Source organism: Canis lupus, chromosome 16 (genome assembly GCF_048164855.1).
Source record: "Canis lupus baileyi chromosome 16, mCanLup2.hap1, whole genome shotgun sequence".
Classification (NCBI taxonomy): domain Eukaryota; kingdom Metazoa; phylum Chordata; class Mammalia; order Carnivora; family Canidae; genus Canis; species Canis lupus.
Window position 1 is genome coordinate 43024032 of NC_132853.1, and position 20500 is coordinate 43044531.

The 20500-nt window shown below is 58.2% G+C and overlaps 1 protein-coding gene and 2 long non-coding RNA genes across 8 annotated transcripts in view; 2 read left to right on the top strand and 1 right to left on the bottom strand.

Moving 5' to 3' along the window:
- Positions 1–855: 855 nt before the first annotated feature.
- Positions 856–5897, top strand: LOC140606900 (uncharacterized). Its single transcript, XR_012009107.1, has 3 exons — positions 856–990; positions 1626–1851; positions 5079–5897. It is a non-coding gene; the product is annotated as an uncharacterized lncRNA (long non-coding RNA).
- ARHGAP27 (Rho GTPase activating protein 27) overlaps positions 3074–20500 on the bottom strand; it is an 82424-nt gene continuing 64997 nt past the window's right edge. For 5 of the 6 annotated variants that reach the window (XM_072780963.1, XM_072780962.1, XM_072780964.1 and 2 more), the window contains 15 exons: positions 11850–12293; positions 11045–11227; positions 10733–10813; positions 10578–10661; positions 10155–10222; positions 9742–9832; positions 9135–9239; positions 6989–7087; positions 5975–6080; positions 5710–5817; positions 5541–5639; positions 5316–5393; positions 5087–5221; positions 4845–4950; positions 3074–4719 (listed from right to left, as the gene is read on the bottom strand). In XM_072780963.1, coding sequence (XP_072637064.1) covers positions 4542–4719; positions 4845–4950; positions 5087–5221; positions 5316–5393; positions 5541–5639; positions 5710–5817; positions 5975–6080; positions 6989–7087; positions 9135–9239; positions 9742–9832; positions 10155–10222; positions 10578–10661; positions 10733–10813; positions 11045–11227; positions 11850–12293 — 1965 coding nt within the window. In that variant the 3' untranslated portion in view covers positions 3074–4541. Of the gene's footprint in view, positions 4720–4844; positions 4951–5086; positions 5222–5315; positions 5394–5540; positions 5640–5709; positions 5818–5974; positions 6081–6988; positions 7088–9134; positions 9240–9741; positions 9833–10154; positions 10223–10577; positions 10662–10732; positions 10814–11044; positions 11228–11849; positions 12294–15802; positions 15972–20500 lie in introns of those variants that run through there. The other variant, XM_072780967.1, reaches the window with a different exon arrangement.
- Positions 5959–8590, top strand: LOC140606899 (uncharacterized). The gene is made up of 2 exons (XR_012009106.1): positions 5959–6282; positions 6373–8590. It is a non-coding gene; the product is annotated as an uncharacterized lncRNA (long non-coding RNA).

Consider the following 20500-nt stretch of genomic DNA (forward strand, 5'->3'; position numbering starts at 1 on the left):
GAGGTAGGGCCCACAAGGATGGGATTCCTGTCCTTATAGAAGAGACAGTCAGGCGTCAGAGTCTTGGTTTCGGCTCAGGGTCCTGGGATGGTGGTCTGAGATGGGCTCCCTGCTCAGCGGGGAGTCTGCTGGAGAGTCTCCCTCTGCTCCTCCCCCCTCGCTCAATGCACGCTCTTTCTAAAATAAATAAGTCTAAAAAAAAAAAAAAAAAAAAAGAAGAGGAAGAAATGAGCTCTCTCTTTCAGCCAGAAGGCAGCCTGTCTGCAGGCCAGGAAGACAGCCTGCACCAGAGCCCCACCACGCTGGTGGCCTGATCTGGGACTTCCAGCCCCAGGACTGTGAGAAATGATTTCTGTTGTTTAGGGTGCCCAGTCTATGGCATTTTGTGTTGGAAGCTGGGACAGTGTGTCCACATAAAACCTCGTACATAAATAGTCACAGCAACATTATGCATAATAGTAAAAAAATAGGAATAAGCCAAATGTTCATCAATGAATGAATGAAGAGAGAAATGTGTGTCTCCATACGATGGGGTTTACTTGGCTGTAAAGAGAACGGTGAAGATGTGCTGGCCTACAGCCTTGTGAGGAAGAGCTGGAGGTAGAAGCACACTTATAGTGCGGGGAGGCCAGTGTGCTGAGAGCTGGGGGGGTGGTGGTGAGCTGAGAGCAGCGAGGAGGAGGAGGAGGAGGAGGAGGAGGAGGAGGAGGAGGAGGAGTGGGGGGAGGAGGAGGAAGAGGGGGAGCAGGAGGGTGGGGGAAGAGGGGGAGGAGAAGTCAGCAGGTGAAAGGGAGGAAGGCAGGGTGAGTGGCAGCCCTGGGCATTGAGGCGGGGACAGCGTGGCTGGGAGCTATAGGCAGGGGCACAGCTGGTGTGCAAAGAGGTGGGAGACGGGCTGGAATGGCCTTGGAAGCTACAGTCAGATGGCTGCTGGGTGGAGGATGAAAAGGGAAAGAGAGGAGCCCATTCAGAGGCCACCGTGTCACCCAGGTGAGAGACTGAGGGGGATGGGAGGCAGATCAGGGAATAGTTAGGAAAGGATGGTGGCTGCCTGGCTATGGGGGAGGGGGAAGGAGACTCTGGTAAACCTCTGTGCCTGGGAACAGGGAGATAGGCTGGTTTCAGGGTATTGTGGGCAGGTTGCACTCAGGGTGTCTGGCAGCCATCCAGGCAGAGATGTCCTGTAAGCTGGAGGCCACTTGCACCTGGAACTCAGGAGAGTGGTCCTGGCTGGTAAGAGATTTAGGTGACCCATGCGTAGTCCTGCTGCCTGGGTCCCCAGGATGGAATGGGTGAGGGCCCTTAGGGAGGGTGGAGGGGAAAGGGCAACAGGCTGAGGCCGCCACCCAGAGGGCATCACCATTTACAGGGTGGGCGAAGACCCATGATGCTACAGGCAAAGGAAGAGCGTGTCACGGCAGGACAAGAGTCACGTGTCCACTTGCGTGAGGTTTGGGAATGTCCGCCAGACTTCACGACCAGGCGGGCACTGGTGACCTTTGCTACGGTGGCTTTAGGGGCAGATGCCAGGCTGCAGGAGGGTCTGGAGCATCTGCTGAGAGGGGGCAGGCTTGGGGACAGGGCCCTCTGCGACAGCCCTTATCAGCTGCGGCATTTATTTTTAGGTCTATTCCCCAACCAGCTGGTGCTTCACGAGGGCAGATGCTATTTTTACATCTTTGTGTTTCCACACAAAAGCCAATTTGTTCCGAACATAGTCAGTGAGCACCAACGGTGCTCCTTGAGCACTGCGCTCGGTCTTGATCTATGGCTGAGCCCACACTTCCGGTGGCCCTGACTGCAAATGAAGCTCTGGGCACGCTCTGCCACCCATCTGCCCTGTGACTTCCGGTGAGTTATGACATCATCTCTTGCAGTGTTTCCTCATTGGCAGTGGCTGATTTCTGAAACTGGTGACAAATCATGATGATTCTGGGACTTCTTTGGCTGCTGCTGCATTGTTTGCTGACCAAGGCGTTGGCAGGGTCAGAAGCCTGGGGTGGGGTGAGGATCAGACGGGGGAGCTGACACTTCCCAAGACCTCCCTTCCCAAGGGTCCTCCTGCCAGCTGTCCTGCCACAGGTCCCCATTCACCGTGGCCCACAAGGCCCCGCACACCCTGTCCCCTGCCAGCCTCTCTGGCCTCACCTCACACCCACGCTCACTGCTTGTGTGGGTTCTTTTCAGATTTTGTTCTCTCCTCGAGCCTTCCTGCCGCAGAGCCTTTGAACATGCTGTTCCCTCTGACTAGATACCTTTCTCTTAGTTCCTCACCTTGAGGACTCCTCTTCATTCTTTTTTTTTTTTTTTTTTTTTTTTTTTTTTTTTAATATTTTTTCTTTATTTATTTATGATAGTCACACAGGGAGAGAGAGAGAGAGAGAGGCAGAGACATAGGCAGAGGGAGAAGCAGGCTCCATGCACCGGGAGCCCGACGTGGGATTCGATCCCGGGTCTCCAGGATCGGGCCCTGGGCCAAAGGCAGGCGCCAAACCGCTGCGCCACCCAGGGATCCCGACTCCTCTTCATTCTTTAGTGCTGGGCTCAAATGGGGCTTCCGCAGAAGCATCTCAGGTTCCTGAGGAACAGTGACCTCCGAGTGGCATACCTTCAGAGCACCCTGTGCTTTTTCGTAGCTTTTGGAGGGTGTGAGGGCTCCTTGCCCTGCTGTGAGTCCCCGCTTTAGAAGGCTCTACTCTTGACCTTCTCTGTCTGCCTCTCCCCACAGGCTCCTTGGAGCCTGGGCCCTTCCCTTTGGACCATACCCCTAACATGCAAGACCCCAGAATTCCCTGCTCCAATGGCCCCAGGCCCCTTCCCTTAAGGATGGATCATGTGGGGTGGCCACGGGGCAGCAAGTGGCAGGGGGTGTGGCAGTTTGTGCTAGTGGACGGGACTGTCCACATATGTGCATGTGGACCTCCCTTGGGCCAGGATAGCTCTGAGGGTGGCCAGCCACAGGGGGCAGGCTGACAGCAGAGCCAGATCTTATGCCAACCTACCCACATATAGGATTCAGAAGAATCAAAGAAGTTTAGTCTTCTAGGTCATTATGAAAGTATATTTGTCAGAGTAGGAGAATAGAACATATTTTATTTAACAGTTATAACTTGATTTGTAACTTTACAGTATTGCAATGTATGGTGTGAGGCTTCCATTTGTACTCTTGTCCCGGCCCTGCTGGCATTTGCGGTGGGCTTGGGCCTACCACCAACCGCAGGCTCTACCAGTGAGGCTGCACTCGCAGTACCCCTACCCCAGAGCACTGAGCCTGGCACAGAAGAGCAGATAATAAATATTGGCTGTGAGAAACAAATGAGATGATCCAAGTGAAATGCTTGGCAGGGTGCAAATGTCAATAAATATTAGCTATTATTGTTTGTTGAACAGACCAACAGTTTGTGGGGCAGGTGGGCCAAAACCCAGAAACTGAAGGGGTTTGTGCCTGAGGAGAGAAAGGGCATAGCTGCTCCTTCCTTCTTCCAGCCCTGTAGGCCTCTCCCAGCTCCTGAGGGTAAGGTGGGCACCGGGCAGGTAGCCTGACAGCAGAGATGCTGAGAGCTGGGGGCTCCTGCTACTTGCCCACCCGGCAGAGCAGAAGAGCTGGGCAGGTTTCCTGTCTGCCTCCAGCATCTCCCCAGGCCCCGACAGAACCCATTTGCCTTAGTTTCTTTTGCTCTGCCTGTGAGCACATGATGGGGTGTGGAGGGGTGCGGGGGGGGGGGGGAGGTAGCTGAAAGAGCTGAGGTGGCCTTCCCGAGGCTGTGCTGTGCTGTGAGAGGAGCCTGTGAGGCAGTCAGGTGGCCCACAGGACCCCGAACAAGTCACTTTGCCGCTGCCACACCCTCTTCACTTGTCAAATGTGACTGCGTGTGGAAATGGTGCATGTCTCGTAGCCAGTGTGAGGGACACAGTTAATATGAACAGCCGGTGCACAGAACACAAGTGGGTCAGGGAGGGCAGAGGCCTGCCCAGAACAGGAAAGCAGGTGAAAACCGTCCACCATCAGCCACTGAGGGTGTCAAGCAGGAGTCTGGCCCCGAGACAAGGCAGGGCAGCAGGGGAGCTGTAGGCCGCTGTCCCAGGGCTGACACCGGGGACTGGGGAGGGGCGGAGGAGGGGAGGCAGGCCTGAAAAAGCCAAGAAGCCCCTCACCCAAGGCCTCCTCCTCCAATAGAACGATCCCGAAAAACAAACTCTCACCCCAACACATTCTCACACGCACACAGCAGGTGTCGCTGTAATAAAGAACAGAACCCAAGTAAGCTCCGAAATAGGACAGGCCGAGGGTGGGGGTGGGAGTGGGGGTGGGGGTGGGGGCGGGGAAATCACATTTTGCAAACGCCCACCAGGGGTCTCCATACTGCACCAAGGGGCGCAGATTACACTTCCGCCTGCGGACCTGTGGGAGGCCGAGGGCCTCACCGGTGAATCTGGCCAAGCGGCCTCCAACCATCCAGCTTCTAAGGCAGGACCACTGTCGCTGCCCTCAGTCCCAGGTCTGCAGCGCCAGCCCCGAGGGTGGGGATAGGGGCCCGCGGTCAGTGCGGCGGGAAAATGTCTGAGCACCGCTGCAGGATGAGTTCCACCACCTGGTTCTGGAACACCATGGTCATGGGCATGCTGGTCTCCTCGGTCTCGGGCCGCAGCAGCGTGGGCCCGAACACTATGGCCACGCTCTGCACGGACATGCGGTTCTGATTGCCGTGGTCGATCACCCTGCAGAGGGGAGACGAGAGAGGGTGGGGGTCAGGGCCCAGAGCTGGAGGGGGCTTTGGCGGGTGTGTGTGTGGGGCGCCGCCAGTACCCGCCTCCCCATTCCCGCGGCTGGCTCTCAGGCTCACCTGCACAGGTGCTGGAAGAGCAGCCGCAGCGTGTCGTGGTTGGGGGCGGGCAGCGAGCGCACCAGGTCCCGCACACACCGGCAGCGCTGGGCCTGGTCCTGCAGCTCTGGGGAAGGGAGGGTCGGCTCGGCGAGGGGAACTGAGAGGCTGCAACCCGGTGGGGGGAGAGGGGTCCGCCCAGGGGGTGGCCGCGGCTGGCCGGCCCTGTCCCAACCCCCTCCCCCTCCCCCCCAGGCGCTCACTGATGGCAGCGATGAACTGGCGGAAGTGCGAGAAGGGGAAGAGGGGCTCCGGCAGCTCTCGAAAGAAGAGCTTCAGGGCTCCGGTGATCACGTGCACGTCCTCCCAGCGCCCGTCGTCCAGGTCCAGGCGCTCATCTGCGGCAAAGGGGGGAAAGGGGGTGGGAAGAGGTGGTCAGCGCCCCCTTGGTGCCTTCAGGCCCTGGGCTTAGCGGCGGGAGCCGGGCCTCACCGTGGTCCACCTTATAGCGCAGCTTCTGGATCGTGGCCAGGTTTCCACTGATGCGGTACAGGCCGTCGATGTCCAGCCCTGGGGCAGAGGGAGGCGCTGACCTCGGGCTCGGTGGGGGTGGGTCCAAAGCTCCCGCGGAGATTCCCACTCAGGGGCTCCCGTTCTCCCGCACCCCCACCGCCGCCCCCGCGCCCACCCGGGGAGGTGTCCAGGCGCCGCGCGTACCCCGAGCCTCCACCGTGCGGATGCACTGCTGCACGAAGCGCGGCACGGAGCTCCTCTCGCGCTCACACAGCGCGGCCAGCGGGCAGCCGAACACCTGGTCTGGGGGAGAGGCTGGTCAGCGCCGCCCCGCCCCGGGCCCCCGGCGCCGCGCTCCGGCTCCCTCCGATACCTTTGATGTAGCCCTTCTCCCGCAGCGACTGCAGCGTGGGCCGCTTCAGCAGGAACTTGCGGAGCCTGTGCCGGACCTTGCTCAGGTCGCCCTCCGCGGCGGCTGCGCCTGGGCCAGGGCAATGCGGGACTGAGTCACTCGCCCGCGCCGGGTCAACCCCCGGGTGCCCCGCCCCGTCGCCCCCAAGAGATGCCCTCCACCCCGCCCCCGCCCCCATTGCCCCCAGGAGATGACCCCCGCCCCCCCCCCCCCACCCCGTGCACACCTGCACCCAGCCGCGCCTCGTCCTCCCGCCAGCTTCCCAGGCGCTCGCTGGACCCGAAGTCCGCGCCGCTGCTCTGGCTCTCCTCCTCCGGGGGCAGGTCTGCGGACTGGAATCACACGGACTCAGAGAGGCAGGGCCCCTGGCCTGCCAGGGTCCTTCTAGGATGGGGCGAGGGGCCCCACGTGTCCTCCCGGCCGGCCTGGCGAATCCCAGGCAGAGTTCACGATTCCCTCCTCCAGTTAACTCCCCTGACCTCCACCAACGGACCTCAGGATATTCACCGCCCCCAGCGGCACGGAGCCCTTCAGGTGAACACCGTCACCCTGTTCTCTCCCACTCTTTGTTATCCCGGTCCTCCTGGCCCATGTATTCCTAGCTCCTCTGTACACACTCCCTAGGTCAGCATTCCTCAATATGTGGCTCCTAGCTCTGAACTTACAGTTCCACCTGAGGCCTCAGCACTGCCAACAACAGCATCAGCATCACCACCGGAGATCTGGATTCCTACCTCTAGTAATACAGCCAAATTCTGTACTCAGTGTTGGCTCCTAGGGAATTGAGGGTCAAGAAGCCCCAGGCTGTTTCCAGGTGAACAGCTGTCAGAGGGAGCCTGTCCCATCTCTATTGTGGATATTTTGAACCTAAAAAATGGTAGACTCTTTGATTTTTACCTTCTGGTTTTAGCCTGTCATTCTAGCCTGAAACTCCTGCTCAGGTATTTCCTTTTCTTCCTGCCTCCCTTGAAATGGGACATACCTCTAGGATGTGCCCCCCAGCCGGACCTGGAGAGTCCTTCTGCAGGGCCAACCCCACAGGCTGGATTTGCATACTTAAGACTATTTCTTCAGCAGCCCATCTGCCATAAGCCGTAAGTATACGCCAGTAAGTGGAGCCTCATCTGCAAGGAGGGCCACTTACACTCTGATGTCCCATCCACAGTGGGCACAGCTGCTCTGCATAATGGCTGACCAGCCCATCCCCCCACCAGCCCTGGAGGCCCCAGGCTCTGCTTACCACCTCCTGGATGCCCTCACTAATGGCCTTGTGCCAGGTGCTGATGATGGCCTCGGAGTCGTGCTGGATCAAGTACTCTGAGCCATCTCGGCTCTGCAGCTGGAGAGACACAAGTCACTCAGTAATCTTTGATTCCCTGGGTCTGCCCTGGGGCCAGGCCTCAGTGGTGGGCGGTGGGCGTGGGGGGAGCTACAGAAATGGTGGAGATGATCTGTCCTTGTCCCTCAGGAATGGAGAGCATAATAGAGCAAGGGCTTCACCCCAGGTCAAGGCATTCTGCATCATTAAAAGCAATAAGTGACAGCATATCTGTTACAGATTGCAAATTGAGGACCTCTTAAAACATAATCAGTTCATATCTGAAAGTTTTGTACAGAAGGAAAAGCTATATAGCCACCTATAGTTATAGCTTTGGGAGGACTCAAACTGAAGTTTTCTGTGGCTCTGAAGTGACTAGGAAGACTCGCTGGGAAAATCTGCAAGGCCCAACTAACCTGGCCATGATAGACAATGTGGGACTCTTTTTTTTTTTTTTTTTAAGATTTTATTTATTTATTTGAGATAGGGATGGAGGAAGATAGATAGCATGAGAGGGGGTAGGGAGAGGAGGAGGAGCAGAGGGAGAGGGAGGAGCAAGCACTCCACTGAGCATGGAGCCCGACTTGGAACTTGATCCCAGGGCCCTGGGACCATGACCTGAGCCAAAGTCAGATGTGTAACTGACTGAGCCACCCAGATGCCCCTGTGAGGCTCCTAAGAAAAATCCTAGAGGTGCCTGCAGGCCACTGCCTGAGTGAAGGGAGGATGGCCACCTGCCAGCCAGGAAGCAGGGGGCTCCTCCATTTCCATTCAAGACTTTCAGCCTTTCCAACATCTTGAGTAGCTTCCAAGAGTACCATCTGCCTTCTGGTTCTTGCCAGAAAACACAACGTATAAGCATTTACTCAGAATCGTTCTCCAAAGGCAAGACAAAGAGATGACATTTATAGAGCAGTGGCCGAAGGATGTCCCTCTAGGTCAGGGAAGGGACACGCCTAGCAAAAGTGATGTCCATCTTCAATCTGACACCTGTGACAACCATTGCTAATGGATCACAGCACTTGACCCTGCTGGGCCTGGATAAGGCTCCAGACTTACTGATCAGAGCAGCTCATGAGACCAAACTGGTTTTCCAGCCCTGCTCTGTGGATAAGCTGGTTCTAGAACTGAAGGAAGCTTGGTGAATCTTCACAAAACTACCCTTTCAAGCGCATTGTGGAATTGCTTTTTCTGAGACGAATTGACTGGTTATGCCGTTGAAGCAGCTCCGAGGGTCCCTTACTAAACTAGACTGGAGCTGTACATAAAAATTGCTTCAAGAGCTAAGGGTTAGGAAAAGCTTTGGTTTTGCTCAGAATTTGGCAAAGTCCCTCCTCCAGCCCCATAATAAGAGCCATGTAACTGATCCCCCTTCTCTTTTCACTTTGGGTACCAGGAAAGCTGAACAATTTTTTTTCAGCAACAGCCCAGCATCTGTACATCATCTGCCCCCAATCCCTGTCCACGCTGCTTGCTGGAACTTGTGCCTCGTCCTGGCTTCTCATTCTTAAACAGCTTACCTTATGTTTTTGTTGTTGTTGTTGTTGTGAGCTTCCCCCGAACTTCTGGGGACTGAGGTGATGGTAATTTAAAACAAGACAACACGTGGAGAGTGGAGGGTGGTGGCACCAGGAGGGTCCTGGTTGGGATTCCACCTGGCCCCTGTATTCCTGCTAAGGGAGCCTGGGAAACTAGGGACCTAGCTTCTTCACTGAGAACCCAGTCCAGTTGGAAGCTGGGTTCTGACCGGCCAGAGCAGGTATCCAACCTGTCAAAGTGAGTAGCAGGGGGACAGGGGGTCTCCTGTCTAGGATGAGGGCTGCCCTGCCAGACACTACTCCTCACTACCCTCCAAGGCCAAGAACTAGTAAACTGGGTTCCTGGAGAGGGAACTGCAGATCCATGATGCCAGAAACACTGTGGACAGATCCCCAAGGTGGGCACAACTTTGGCTTTCAGTCCTGAGAATTCCAGTCCCACTTTCCCCAGGTTCCCCTTCTTGGGGCTCACCTAGTGAGGACCTCAAGCTACCAGTAAGCCCCCTCTCCTCCCAACCCATACCACTCACCTCCAGCACATTCTTCCTGCTAGATTTCTCTTTGGGGGCCCAGGAGAGAGAGGCCCCCCTCAACTCCACTGTGTACTCAGGGGTAGAGAGCTTGGGAGGCTGCCTCTGTGGGAGAAGCATTGGGGGAAGCAGAGTTACAGGGAGCCCGCAGTTCAGACAGGCCTGCCACAGCCCCTGCCTCCAATCCACCAGGCTCCCTTGGCTCAAGGGCCAGAATGGGGAAGGGGCACCCAAGGGTTCCTGGAACCCAGCGGTCCTGGGCTCGCAGGTCCTTTGCTGCCTGCCCACCCAGGAGAGGAAAAGGGAAAGGCACAGCCCTTGTCCCGGGGAGCAGGGGCCCCAGTCCCCAGTCCGCCTGCCTCCCAGGCTGGAGCGGCCACCCTCAAGGACCGCTCCCCATGCCCAGGGTGGCTGGAAGCGCTTGTCATGGGCTGAATCCACTGTCATCACCCCCTGCCAAGGCCCGGCTCCCTTGTCACTCATGATCCACTATTGCAGACCTAGCCTCTGACAAGCCAGATCAAGTAAAGAGCTGCACGAGTCAGGAGCAGATGGGGCTGGAGGTGGGGGGCAGGCAGTGTCCCTACCCTGGGAGCCTGGGCCTTACCAGGCCGCCTGCAGCTGAGGCCTTCGAGTCCTTGAAGAATGTCAGGACGCCACCCTCCAGCACCGTCCAGGAGGCACTCCAGTGCTTCTTCCTAGGTGGAGGTAGGGAAGTGGGGGGGTGGGGGGCTGGGCTTGCATTTGGCCCTGAGCTGAGGCCCCCTTCCACCCCCAGGAGCAGGGCACAGAGCTTAAGAACACAGCTCAACTTGGGCCATCCAACGGTGAGGGCTGGACTCCCAATTCTAACACTTGGTAGCCAAGGGACCCTGGGCAAGTTACTATCTCTAGGTGCCTCAGTGTCCTCATGCGACTTCTTAGCAAGCTGCTATAAGGATTAACAAGAGCCGGGAGGGGCTCGGTAAATGTCATCGTTAAGGCCCACTCTGCCGTGGTCTGGGTGCAGCCGCCTCTTACCGGAGCCGCTTCCCCTTGTCCACCGTCTTGGTGCGATGAAGCACACCGGCCTTGTCCAGAGTCTTGATCTTAGAAAGCCAAGGGGAAAGAGGAGGCAGTTAAGGGGCTGGGCCACAAGGGGGCAGAGGCTAGTCTCCTCCACAGCCAGCAACTCCTTACAGGCTGGGCCTGAGTCACCACTGAACCCTCCTTGCCGCTGGTGCAGGTGGGGTGCCAGTTCTCAGCCCAGGAGGAGAGATTTTCTCCCAGTTCCCAACCTCACGCATCCCTGGGGGGTGGGGGATGACCCAGACCCAGGCCCAGGCTAGTCGCTGGGGCCTGTGGGGGAGACATGCCCAAGTCTGTCCCGGCCCCCACAGCCTTCAGGAAGCCCCTGTGTCTTCTGTGGGGGTCCTGCCAAGGCCTACGAGCTCCTTCCCTTACCTTCTCCTCAGGGGGGCTGGCCTGGGCTGGGGTCTCACTGTCCTGGTTGGATCTGCAGATGCTTCGAGGGGCAGGGACAGGAACCTGAGGAGAGAGAGACGTCATCTATAATCCCCTCCTCTCTCCCCAAGGCTCTCCCTATCCCAGCTGGTTACCTGGGGCAGCTCCCACTGAACTGAGGTGTCTTCTGGGTTGTAGAAGTAGGGCTTCCCATGTTGGTCCTCCAACCGCACCCACTGTGGGAAGAAGGATGGTCAGGGCTCTCAGCCCACCTCATGGGAGGCAGGCAAAGTTTCCCCCTGTACCAGAGCCCAATTCAGCCCCAAGGAGTTTGGAGGGTCAGGTGCAGGCTACCGGCCCAGGAGCTGCGGTTTATGGTGTTAAGGGGAACTACTGGAACTACTAGTGAGGACGAGGTGGAGGAGTGACCGGGGGGCTGTCCGGGCACATCTGCCCGCTGCCCATACCTGCTCTTGGGTGTAGTGGTTGGTGTAGAGTGTCTGGCCCTCGGGGCTCACATGGCAAGACCAGCCCGGGGGCGCGGCCAACGGAGAGGTGGGCCGAGGCTCACTCAAAGAGCCCACGGGGGAGTAGTCCTCCTCGGGGTAACTGGTCAGCGACTCGGGGTAGTCCGTTTCAGGGGTAGGGGGCTGCAAGGAGCAGGAGACAGAGTCAGACGCTCTCCGAGCCAGTAGGGACCCTGGGCCCTGCCCTTTCATAGCAGGCCACGCCCCTCTATAGCAGTCCAGGGGACTGCGGGGTGCAGGAGGGGGGGCCTGAGGCCTGAGTCACCCCGCACCCCCCGCACCCCTCCCCCCCCCCGCCCCGCGCCTCACCCTCATTCCCGGGGGGCGGGGGCAGGAGGCGGGGTCTGAGGCCTCAGTCACCCCGCCCCCCCTCCAACCCCCCCCCACCCCGGCCCGGCCCCGCCCCTCTCCCTCATTCCCGGGGGGCGGGGGCAGGAGGCGGGGTCCGAGGCCTCAGTCACCCCGCCCCCCCGGCCAGGCCCCGCCCCTCACCCTCATTCCCGGGGAGGGGCAGGAGGCGGGGTCCGAGGCCTCAGTCACCCCGCCCCCCCTCCAACCCTTCCCCGGCCCCGCCCCTCTCCCTCATTCCCGGGGGGCGGGGGCAGGAGGCGGGGTCCGAGGCCTCAGTCACCCCGCCCCCCCCCGGCCAGGCCCCGCCCCTCACCCTCATTCCCGGGGCGGGGCAGGAGGCGGGGCCTGAAGCCTCAGTCACTCCGCCCACCCGGGCCAGGCCCCGCCCCCTCACCCTGCGGTCCCCGGGGTCCAGTGGGCTCAGGCCTGGCTGCATGTCCTCCAGCGCGTCCTCGGGCTCGTCCTCGGGCTCGTCCTCGGGCTCGTCCTCCAGCTCGTCCTCCGGCTCGTCCTCCCAGACGGCCTCGCCCGTCAGCGGGTTGTAGAAGAACACCCTGCGGCTCTCCTCATCCCAATACTGGCCCCAGTCTGTCTCGAGGCTCTCGCGGCTGCCCACCGAGGCCGGAGAGGTGGCTGGGCTGGCGGCGCCCTCAGAGGCCTCGAAGGGCGACTCCCAGGTGGTCACGCCCGTGTCTGGGTTGTAGTAGTAGGGGCGCCCGCTGCCCGCGTCCCTGTGCGTCTCCCATGCGGGGGGGCGGGGGACCGAGGCGGTGCCGGGTGACGTGGGCAGGGGCTGCCTCTCGACGTTCTCGTACACGGGCTCCGGGGGGTCGTCCACCTGTGGGAGCAGGAAGGAGGCGTGACCGTCAGGGCAGCTCCGGGGTCACCCAGTCCCGACCCAGCCACTTCCCACCTGGGCGACCTTGGGCAAGTTGGAGTACCCCCTCCTTCAGTCCCGCCGCTGCACAATGTCTGCCCTGCCCGCTCCGGAAATTGTAGTGAAGAGAGAATGAGGAAATATTCGTGAAGGGGCATTGTCAAATATGAAATGTCCCAGATGCGTAGGGCACTTACATTATTTATTAGCAATAATAAAATATCGATATCTTGAGTTCTCCCAGCTGCGCACTCACTGTGCACTCCAGGGGGCCAATCAGAGGTTGGGCAGGAATAGAGAAATGGCCTGGGCCCCATTCCTTTTCCTCCCCATTCAGGTCACAGAGGGGCAGGGCCCTGCTGCACTCTACAGCCCCCACCCCTCCTTCCTTCCTGTCCCTGAAATCTCTGGGACTGGAATCCGTACCACCTCTGATCTGGGACTGAAACTTCCTGAATGTGGTTTTTGCAGACCTCAGGATCAACTGCAGAGAAGGGAGAGAGGCAAGCCAGATGGGAGGAAGAAAGGAGGAGCTAGGAAAGATGAGCCCCTCGTGCCCTCCAAAGGAAAGCGAGGTGGGCTGGAGGGTCCGGCCACACACAACATACCTCTGGTCATGCTCAACACCCCACTGCTCCTTGCGGCCTGCGGGGCAAAGTCTACGCCTTTAACAGGGCACCGGAGGGGCCTGTCGCCTCTCTGTCTACTTTATTTCCTGCCATTCCTGGCCCCCTGCCTTGAACTTTATGCTCTAGTAGCCTGGGGCTGCTGGAGGCTCCACCCTCCCTGCTGTATATCTTTTATGGGCCTGGATCCTTCAGAGTGCCTAGGCCCATCCCCACCCCTTTTTTCACCTGGCCCACTCCAATTCCTTCTTCAGGACTCAGCTCAGGTGTCAGGTTCAAGACCTTTCCTGAGATTCCTCTGGCGTGCCCACCATCGCCTAGCACCCTCAGCTGGCCAGAGGGATAGATAAGGACACTCTTAAACCCCAGGCAGCAGAAGAGCACCAGAAGATTAAGACTGTTTCTAGGATGATCTAATGCTACGGGGGAAATGCAGACTTCGACATGGGGAGCAAGTATATAGTTTCAAATCTGTGTTTTTAGAAACCCTCCAAAATGCTAACAGAGATAGTTATCTCCTCTGGGCAGTATAGTTATGGGGATGGGGTATTTATTTATTTATTTATTCTTTAAACTTTTCTCAAAATTTTGTACAATCACCCTCCCCCCCGCCCCGCCTTTTTTAATCACAGAACTGCCTGTGATGCCTTCACTAAGCTGTAAACTTCCCAAGAGGGGAAGCCGGTCATGTCAAGGTGGCATCTCCCTGGGCCTTAGGAAGGCGCCTAAAAACACACTCGTTTGTCCCACAAAGATTCACCTGTCCGGTGCACGCACTGTTCTAGGCACTGGGGAACGCAGCAGTGAACAAAGGGACCCACATCCCTACTGGGCAGCCTGTGTAAATGGTCAGGGAGCAGGGAGGGAGATGAGCAGGGTGAGAAGTGAAATGCACAGCACAGCACGTTGTCCGTGGTAGTTACTGCTAGCAGGAGACAAAGTGTCAGAAAAGCAGTGGTACAGTTTTAGATCATCAGGGGCAGGTCCCAGGCATGGAGGGAACAGGAGGAGCTGGATACACCAGATCCTCACTCCTCTCCCTCACCCTGCAAGCGCTTGTGTGGCTGAGACAGAACCCCCCACCCCACTTCTCCTTTCTCTCTGTCCACCGCAGCCATCCCATATTCCACCCACACTGGCCCATGGACCCTCCCGCAAACACAAAGCCACCTCCTATCTCTGCACCTTTGCTCCAGTGGGTCCTTCAGCCTGGAACTCTCTGCTCTCATACCTGCCTACCCAGATCCTGCTCCTCTGCTGGTGCTCTGCTCCAAGCCTCCGGGAGAGGCCTTCTCCCTCAGGAGAGACGTCTGGCGCACGGACATGCTGTTCATCCCTCTGTTCGGGCCCGGCAGCATTCCGCCTTGGGTTGTCCACTCATCTGCCTACCTCCTCTGACCCCAAAGGCGGGGTTTTGTTTTTGAGCAGGGGACCCAGGATGATGTACTTGACCCCAGTTGCCCTCTAGCTGCTGGCCCAATGCCCTGAAGCACACATCCAATCCACCAAAAGTACTTATTGCTTGAGTACAAAAGCCAATTCCAAGCCACATTTCAGCAGCAAACAACAAACAAACACACCTGACACCACAGGAGACTCAAGTTAGCTTTGGACAAGGACTTCCTGGGAGTGGGGGTTCAGCACAGGAGTCTCTTTGGGAGACCAGGATGGAGGCAGTGGACAGAGGAAGGTGGGTGACCAGACACATCTCCCACCTGCCCCAGCTGGACCTGCTGAGGCAGGCACCTTCCCCTCCTTGGGACAGGGGCTGGGAGGTCATGTGGGGCATAGATGAGCTGAGGAAGGAGCCAGGCTCTATGGAGCGGGGATTTCCACCTGCAGGCTGCTAGTCTTGGCTGTGAGTCCATGGGGAGTCCCAGGCTGGCCAGGGTGATGGGGATCTCACACGAAGTGCCCTAGTGGGTACAGAGGTGAGACCTAGGAGCTGGATGTTTAGGCTCTCAGCATGAGGGGGCTGTCAGAGGAAGAGAAGATGCAGAATCGCACTGTGGGGCTCCAGGCTGCAGACCAGAGGCCAAATGGGGGCAGGGCAGGGCCCCTGGGAGGGGCTGCCCCAGAGACACAGGCTGCTTCAGGAGGTAGGAAGGGGCTTTCACTGGACGTGAGCAGGCAAAGTCCAACCCCCTGTCAGTGATGCTACAGCCCTGTGGTGGGAGCTGGACCACACGCAGCGGCCCTGAGGCCCCTTCAAACTCTAGAACTTTCTCCCTGTAGAGCCCCTCCAGTGCTAGGATAAAGCCAGGATCAGACTGGAAGCCAGGCAGGGCCAGTCCCCCTGTGCCCTCTGGCCTTCAAGGGGAAGCTCGTGCAGGTTAGAGCAGGGTCTGCCACCCTGCCCACGACTCCTGGAGGTCCAGGCAACACCCAGTGACAGCCCATCAGTGGGGCCCTGACTAGGCACCAACAGCTCTCGGGGCCCAGATCCCAATCACAACAGAGACACGGGGGACAACAGTAGGAAAGGGGAAGTGGTCTCCTACCTCAGCGGCAAGAGGGGCTCTGGCTCTCACCACGCCCAGCTGCCCAGCCCCGCAGCCCTCCCCTTGCCCACAAGCAGGTGGCAGGCCTGCCTCTGCCCCTGCGCTGATCACCATCTCTCAGGGTGCCCCTGCAGCCCCTCCCAGGCAGGCGAAGGCCTTGGCAAAGGGAAGAGGAAAGCAGGGAGGAGTCCCCGAAGTCTGAGAGATGTCCTGCTCCGAAGCTCCGCTCAGCCAGCCCCTGAGAGGGCCAGAGAACAGAGGCCCACTAGTGGCACCTTGATCCAGAGCCCTCGGCCGTCCCCACCAGAGGCTGAGCTTGCCCCCAAATGCCACGGCCCCCTACCTGTCCCCGCAGGGCCTGACTCCGCCTCCTGGTCAGCCTGGCAATCATGTCCACCATCCTGTCCCCTCAGAGCTGCTGGGACGAAGCCCTGGGCAGGCTTTAGGGGTGGAGCCAAGGGGCACAACCCCAGGGCTGGCACAAGGCAACAAGGAAACAAGAAGTGGCTTTGAGATGGCGGGAGGCTGAGCCTCCAGCCCATTTCCTGTCAGGGCTGCGGAAGTGCTGCCTGAGACAGAGGCTGCCTGCTGTGGGGGGAGGGGGGTGGGGTGAAGTGGGGGGGGTCTTAGGTCGGGGGTGTTTCTATGTGTCCAGGGAAGCGCCGGCCTTCCTACTCCATACTCTGATCACCGGCAAGGTCTGAATCCCAGGGCAGATACAGCCAGGGAGCAGGATGGCGCCAAACCGAGGTTGGGGGAGGGGAGGCCAGACAGCTGGGAGAGGGCAGAGGGGGCAGTTGGGTGCTGGGGCCCCAGGCTGGCGTAGACAGGACATGGAGTGGCCCTCAACTCCCCCAGTGCCCAGGGCGATGGGGAAGAGGAAGCTTGTGTGTGGGGTGCCGGGGCGGGGGCGCAACGTGTCAAAGAGGAAGGGGTCTGGGCAGCTGTGGCATCAGACGGAGTCAGTGTCTGGAGTTCTGCAGCCTCACAGAGGACAGGAGGGATTCTGACCACACCACAGTCCACTCGCCTGACTGCCTGAGCCTGTCCCCTCCCGGTTCGCTCTCCAAGATGCACGCATGCACCCTCGCCTGGGTGTCTAATACGTGCACAAGTATGCCTGCGTCCCCACTCTCTAAGGACCCGGAGAAGGGGACAGGGACTAGCCTCTCCACAACCCCACAACCAAGAGCTTCCCCTGGGCCTGTTCTCTCTCCTGCTTCAGGCTCTGACCCCACCTTCCACCAGGATCCCAGACCCATTGTCTCCTGCTCTTCCATTCCAGTAACCCTCCTGTCCCCAGCCCTGGTCTTACTTCCTCCCCTGCCCATGCCCCCCCAGACCACTCCTTCCCTGCACCCACTGTGGGCCCAGGGCAGGGACACCCAAGGAGAGCCAGGCATGGTGTAGATTTGGAGTGTGGGCCCTTTGGGCAGACCGCATCCAGAACAAGCCAGGGATTCATGCCCTACTCTGCCCTCCAAGCTCCTGTATTGCTCCCCTCCCATCCCAGGTGGGACTCAGAAGCCTGGAACACTGAGGGCAGAGAGGCCTGGGGTCCTCCCACTTGTCACACACATGACACATCCCACTGCCCCCGCCCTGGGGGACATGGGCCACACGCAAAATAGGTCACCAGGAGAGATGGAGCCAGGCCCAGAAGATGGGAAAGGCCGGAAACTCTGAGCTGGCAGCAGGCAGGAGCTGGGGAAGGAGAGAGAGGACATGGGTGTGGGGACCTGAGCCCTCAGCACTGCCCCGCTGGAGAACTAGGGAGCAGGGTCTTCCTGTGGCAGGAACCAAGAGTGACAGTACAGGAGACTGGGACCACCGAAAAGGCAGCCCACGTGCTGTTCCTCCTCTGTAAGAAGCTGGGCCCCCCAGGCCTGGGGTCTTCCCAGGGGGCTCTGGCCCCCCACCACAGGGGCTGAGCCAAACCCACACAGCTCTGGCCTGCTCTTCTTGGTCAAGGAGCTTGGTTCCTCAGGCTTCCAGTCTAGGCTTCCCCTCAGCAAGAGGAGGCGTGACCACAGCAGCTCCCCAGTGGTGTCCTCCTCCCTCAACCGCATCTTCACGCCTGGCCTGGCCCTCTAGAGGCACACGGTGGAGGAGGGGACAGAACAAGCCGGCTGCTCTGTCCTCACCCCTTCTCCCCAAAACCCTCACAGGAGGCTTGTGGCAACCAGAAAAATCCTATCAGCTCTCTGAAGCCAGAGGCAAAAGAAATGCCTGCAAACCAGTGACTGGAGCCCAGAGACTGGCTCAGGGGGGCTGCCGCGGGGTCGGGACCTCCTTTGCTGACTTCAGTGCCTCCAGAGCTGAGCGGAGGGAGAGTGGAGGGTGGGTTGTGATCTTTGCCTCAGAGAGCCTTGCAGGGTGCCCAGAGCTGGCGTCCTTCCCTTCCCTGAGCACGCCATCTCCAGGACGGAGTCCGGGCCTCACTGTACCCACCCCCAGCCCTGAGCCACAAGTCCACTGATGTGCAGTGGGGGAACTGGGGGTCCCCTCAGAACGGAGGGAACCACGCCTGGAGCTGTCCCCAGAGTCTGGTGTAACAGGTTTGGGCCGGGGCTCAGACCCCTCGTTTTGTACTAAAGCCCAGGTGAGGCTCAGTGTAACCTTACTGCTCGGCCTGTAGCCTGCGAAGACGAACACAGTAGCCCGAGGTCAGGTTCCTCTGTGGGGTTTAGAGCAGAGGCATCATCATTTGATTAAAGGGGGGCGGGGAGAATGACGCAGGATTCAGAGAAATGGCTTCTTGTGTCGCTGGTGCCCTAGCTTCTCCCTGGGCAGCCCCTTGAATCTCTGCACCTCTGTTTCTTTATCCATAGAATGGTGCTGTCATTCTCTCCCCGCTCCCAGGGCTGGCTTCTGTGGAGGCGTCAAGCCGCCCCCGGGATCCTACACCCTACACTCTACACTCAGGGACGTGGGAAAGAAAGCGGGGTGACACTTCCATTTTTTTGGTTCTGGGTTTCGATTGAGTGCCCTCGGCTCTGGACTCTGCCCTCAGCCTCTTGGTGACCTCATGGGACTGTGTGCTTGGCCTGCTCCTCAGGGTAGGTGGGGTGGGGGGTGGAGCCCCTTTGCCACTCACATGCTCTGTGCTCTGGATAAGGCTGGCTGACGCCCAGGAGGAATCAGAAACCGTCTGTCAAGGAAACTGCTGGCTGGCAAAGGCTGTCATCGTGAGCCAACCGAGGGAGAGAGATGTGACAGGGGCCTGTCCCTCCAAATGTGTCTGCACCTGTACCCACCGCACCTCCTCACTTCCCCACTGGAGGGACCAGGTTCCCCCGTCCAAGAGGGCCTCCCGAATATGGGCCCCTGAGGATCCCACTGCCTCTTGCTCAGAAGCTGCCTCTCCACAAACCTCTCACTAACCCTCCCACTTGATGGCTGCAGGCCCTTTGGCGTGGCAACAAATTCCAGGTCTCTCCATCTTAAAAAGAAAATGTGTGCTCCTGGACCCAGCTCATCCTGCCTCCTTTCCGGAGCCCACCTGTTGAAGGTGTGTGTGTGTGTCTGCCGTCCTGCTTCTGACGTCCAGCCCACTGCCCGGGGGTCCTACAACTCCTTTGATGACAGCAGTGGTCCTTGGAGGGTCTGACTCTCCTCAGGACTTAGTCCTTACAGGCCTCTCCCTCCTCACCCTCTGGTGCCTCCTGGGCTGTGAGCCATGCTCCTCTTCCTCCGCTTAACTCCTTGATACTGGGTCTCCCATTTGCTTCTCACTCTCCTGTCCCGGGGAAGCCCAGCCGGATCTGTTAGCTTAACTACCTGCAAGACCATCTCCAGGAGCAAAAACCTGAGTGGAGTCCTGGGGGTCCTTGGTACACCCTACAAGCTGCATATCCCAGAAACCAAGTTCACCTTCCTCCTCTCCTCCTTCCCATCTTGGCATCATCTTGTTTTTGTTTTTTTCTTTTTTTTTAAGATTTTATTTATTCACGAGAGACAGAGAGAGAGGCAGAGACACAGACAGAGGGAGAAGCGGGCTCCCTGCAGGGAGCCCAATGTGGGACTTGATCCCAGGACTCTGGGATCATGACCCAAGCAAAAGGCAGCCGCTCAACCACTGAACCACCCGGGTGCCCCATCTTGGTTGTTCAAGCAGAGATCTAGAGTCCCCGAGGCTGGGGACCAGCCTAAGCCTTTCGGACCTATCAGTCCCCAGGTAACACAGGGGCTAGGGGAACATGGCAACCCCACCACAAGGAAGCAGAAATTCAAATCTAGAATAGATGTCCTATGGGGCAACCACTCTGGTCCCTGTCCAGGCAGGAGAAGAGGGAGGGAAACAGCAAGAGAGATTTAAGTGACAAATGAGATGCATGGTCCTTGAGCTGATTCTGGTTCGAACAAACTGACTGTGAGAGATTTGTTTTAGGACAATGAGGGACATTTGACTATGGCCTGGATCTTAGCTGATATGAAGGAACTAATATTAATTTTGTTAGATATAATAATGGGTATAGTATTGTGGTTATGGAAAAAAAACATTTTTAAGACATACAGGCTGGGGCACCTCAGAAGCTCAGTTGGTTAAGCGTCTGCCTTTGGCCCAGGTCATGATCCTGGAATCCCCGGGGCGCATAGGGCTCCCTGCTCAGCAGGGAGCCTACTTCTCCTTCTGTCTCTTTCCCCTTGCTCATGTTCTCTCTCTCACTCACTCAACATCTCTCAAATAAATAAATAAATAAATAAATAAATAAATAAATAAATAAAACCTTGTTAAAAAAAGACATACAGGCTGAGTTTTTAAGGGATGAGATAGGATAAATTCTGGAATTTATTATTTCTCAGCAAAAAGAAAAAAAGAGAGAGAACTAACTTGACAAGAATTGTTAAATCTAAGTAATAGGTATAATTATATTAATTATAATATTCTTTTCACTTCTTTGCATGTTTGAAAATCTTCATAATAGGGACACCTGGGTGGTTCAGTGGTTGAGTACCTGCCTTTGGCTCAGGTCATGATCCTGGGGTCCTGGGATCGAGTCCCGCATCAGGCTCCCTATAGGGAGCTTGCTTCTCCCTC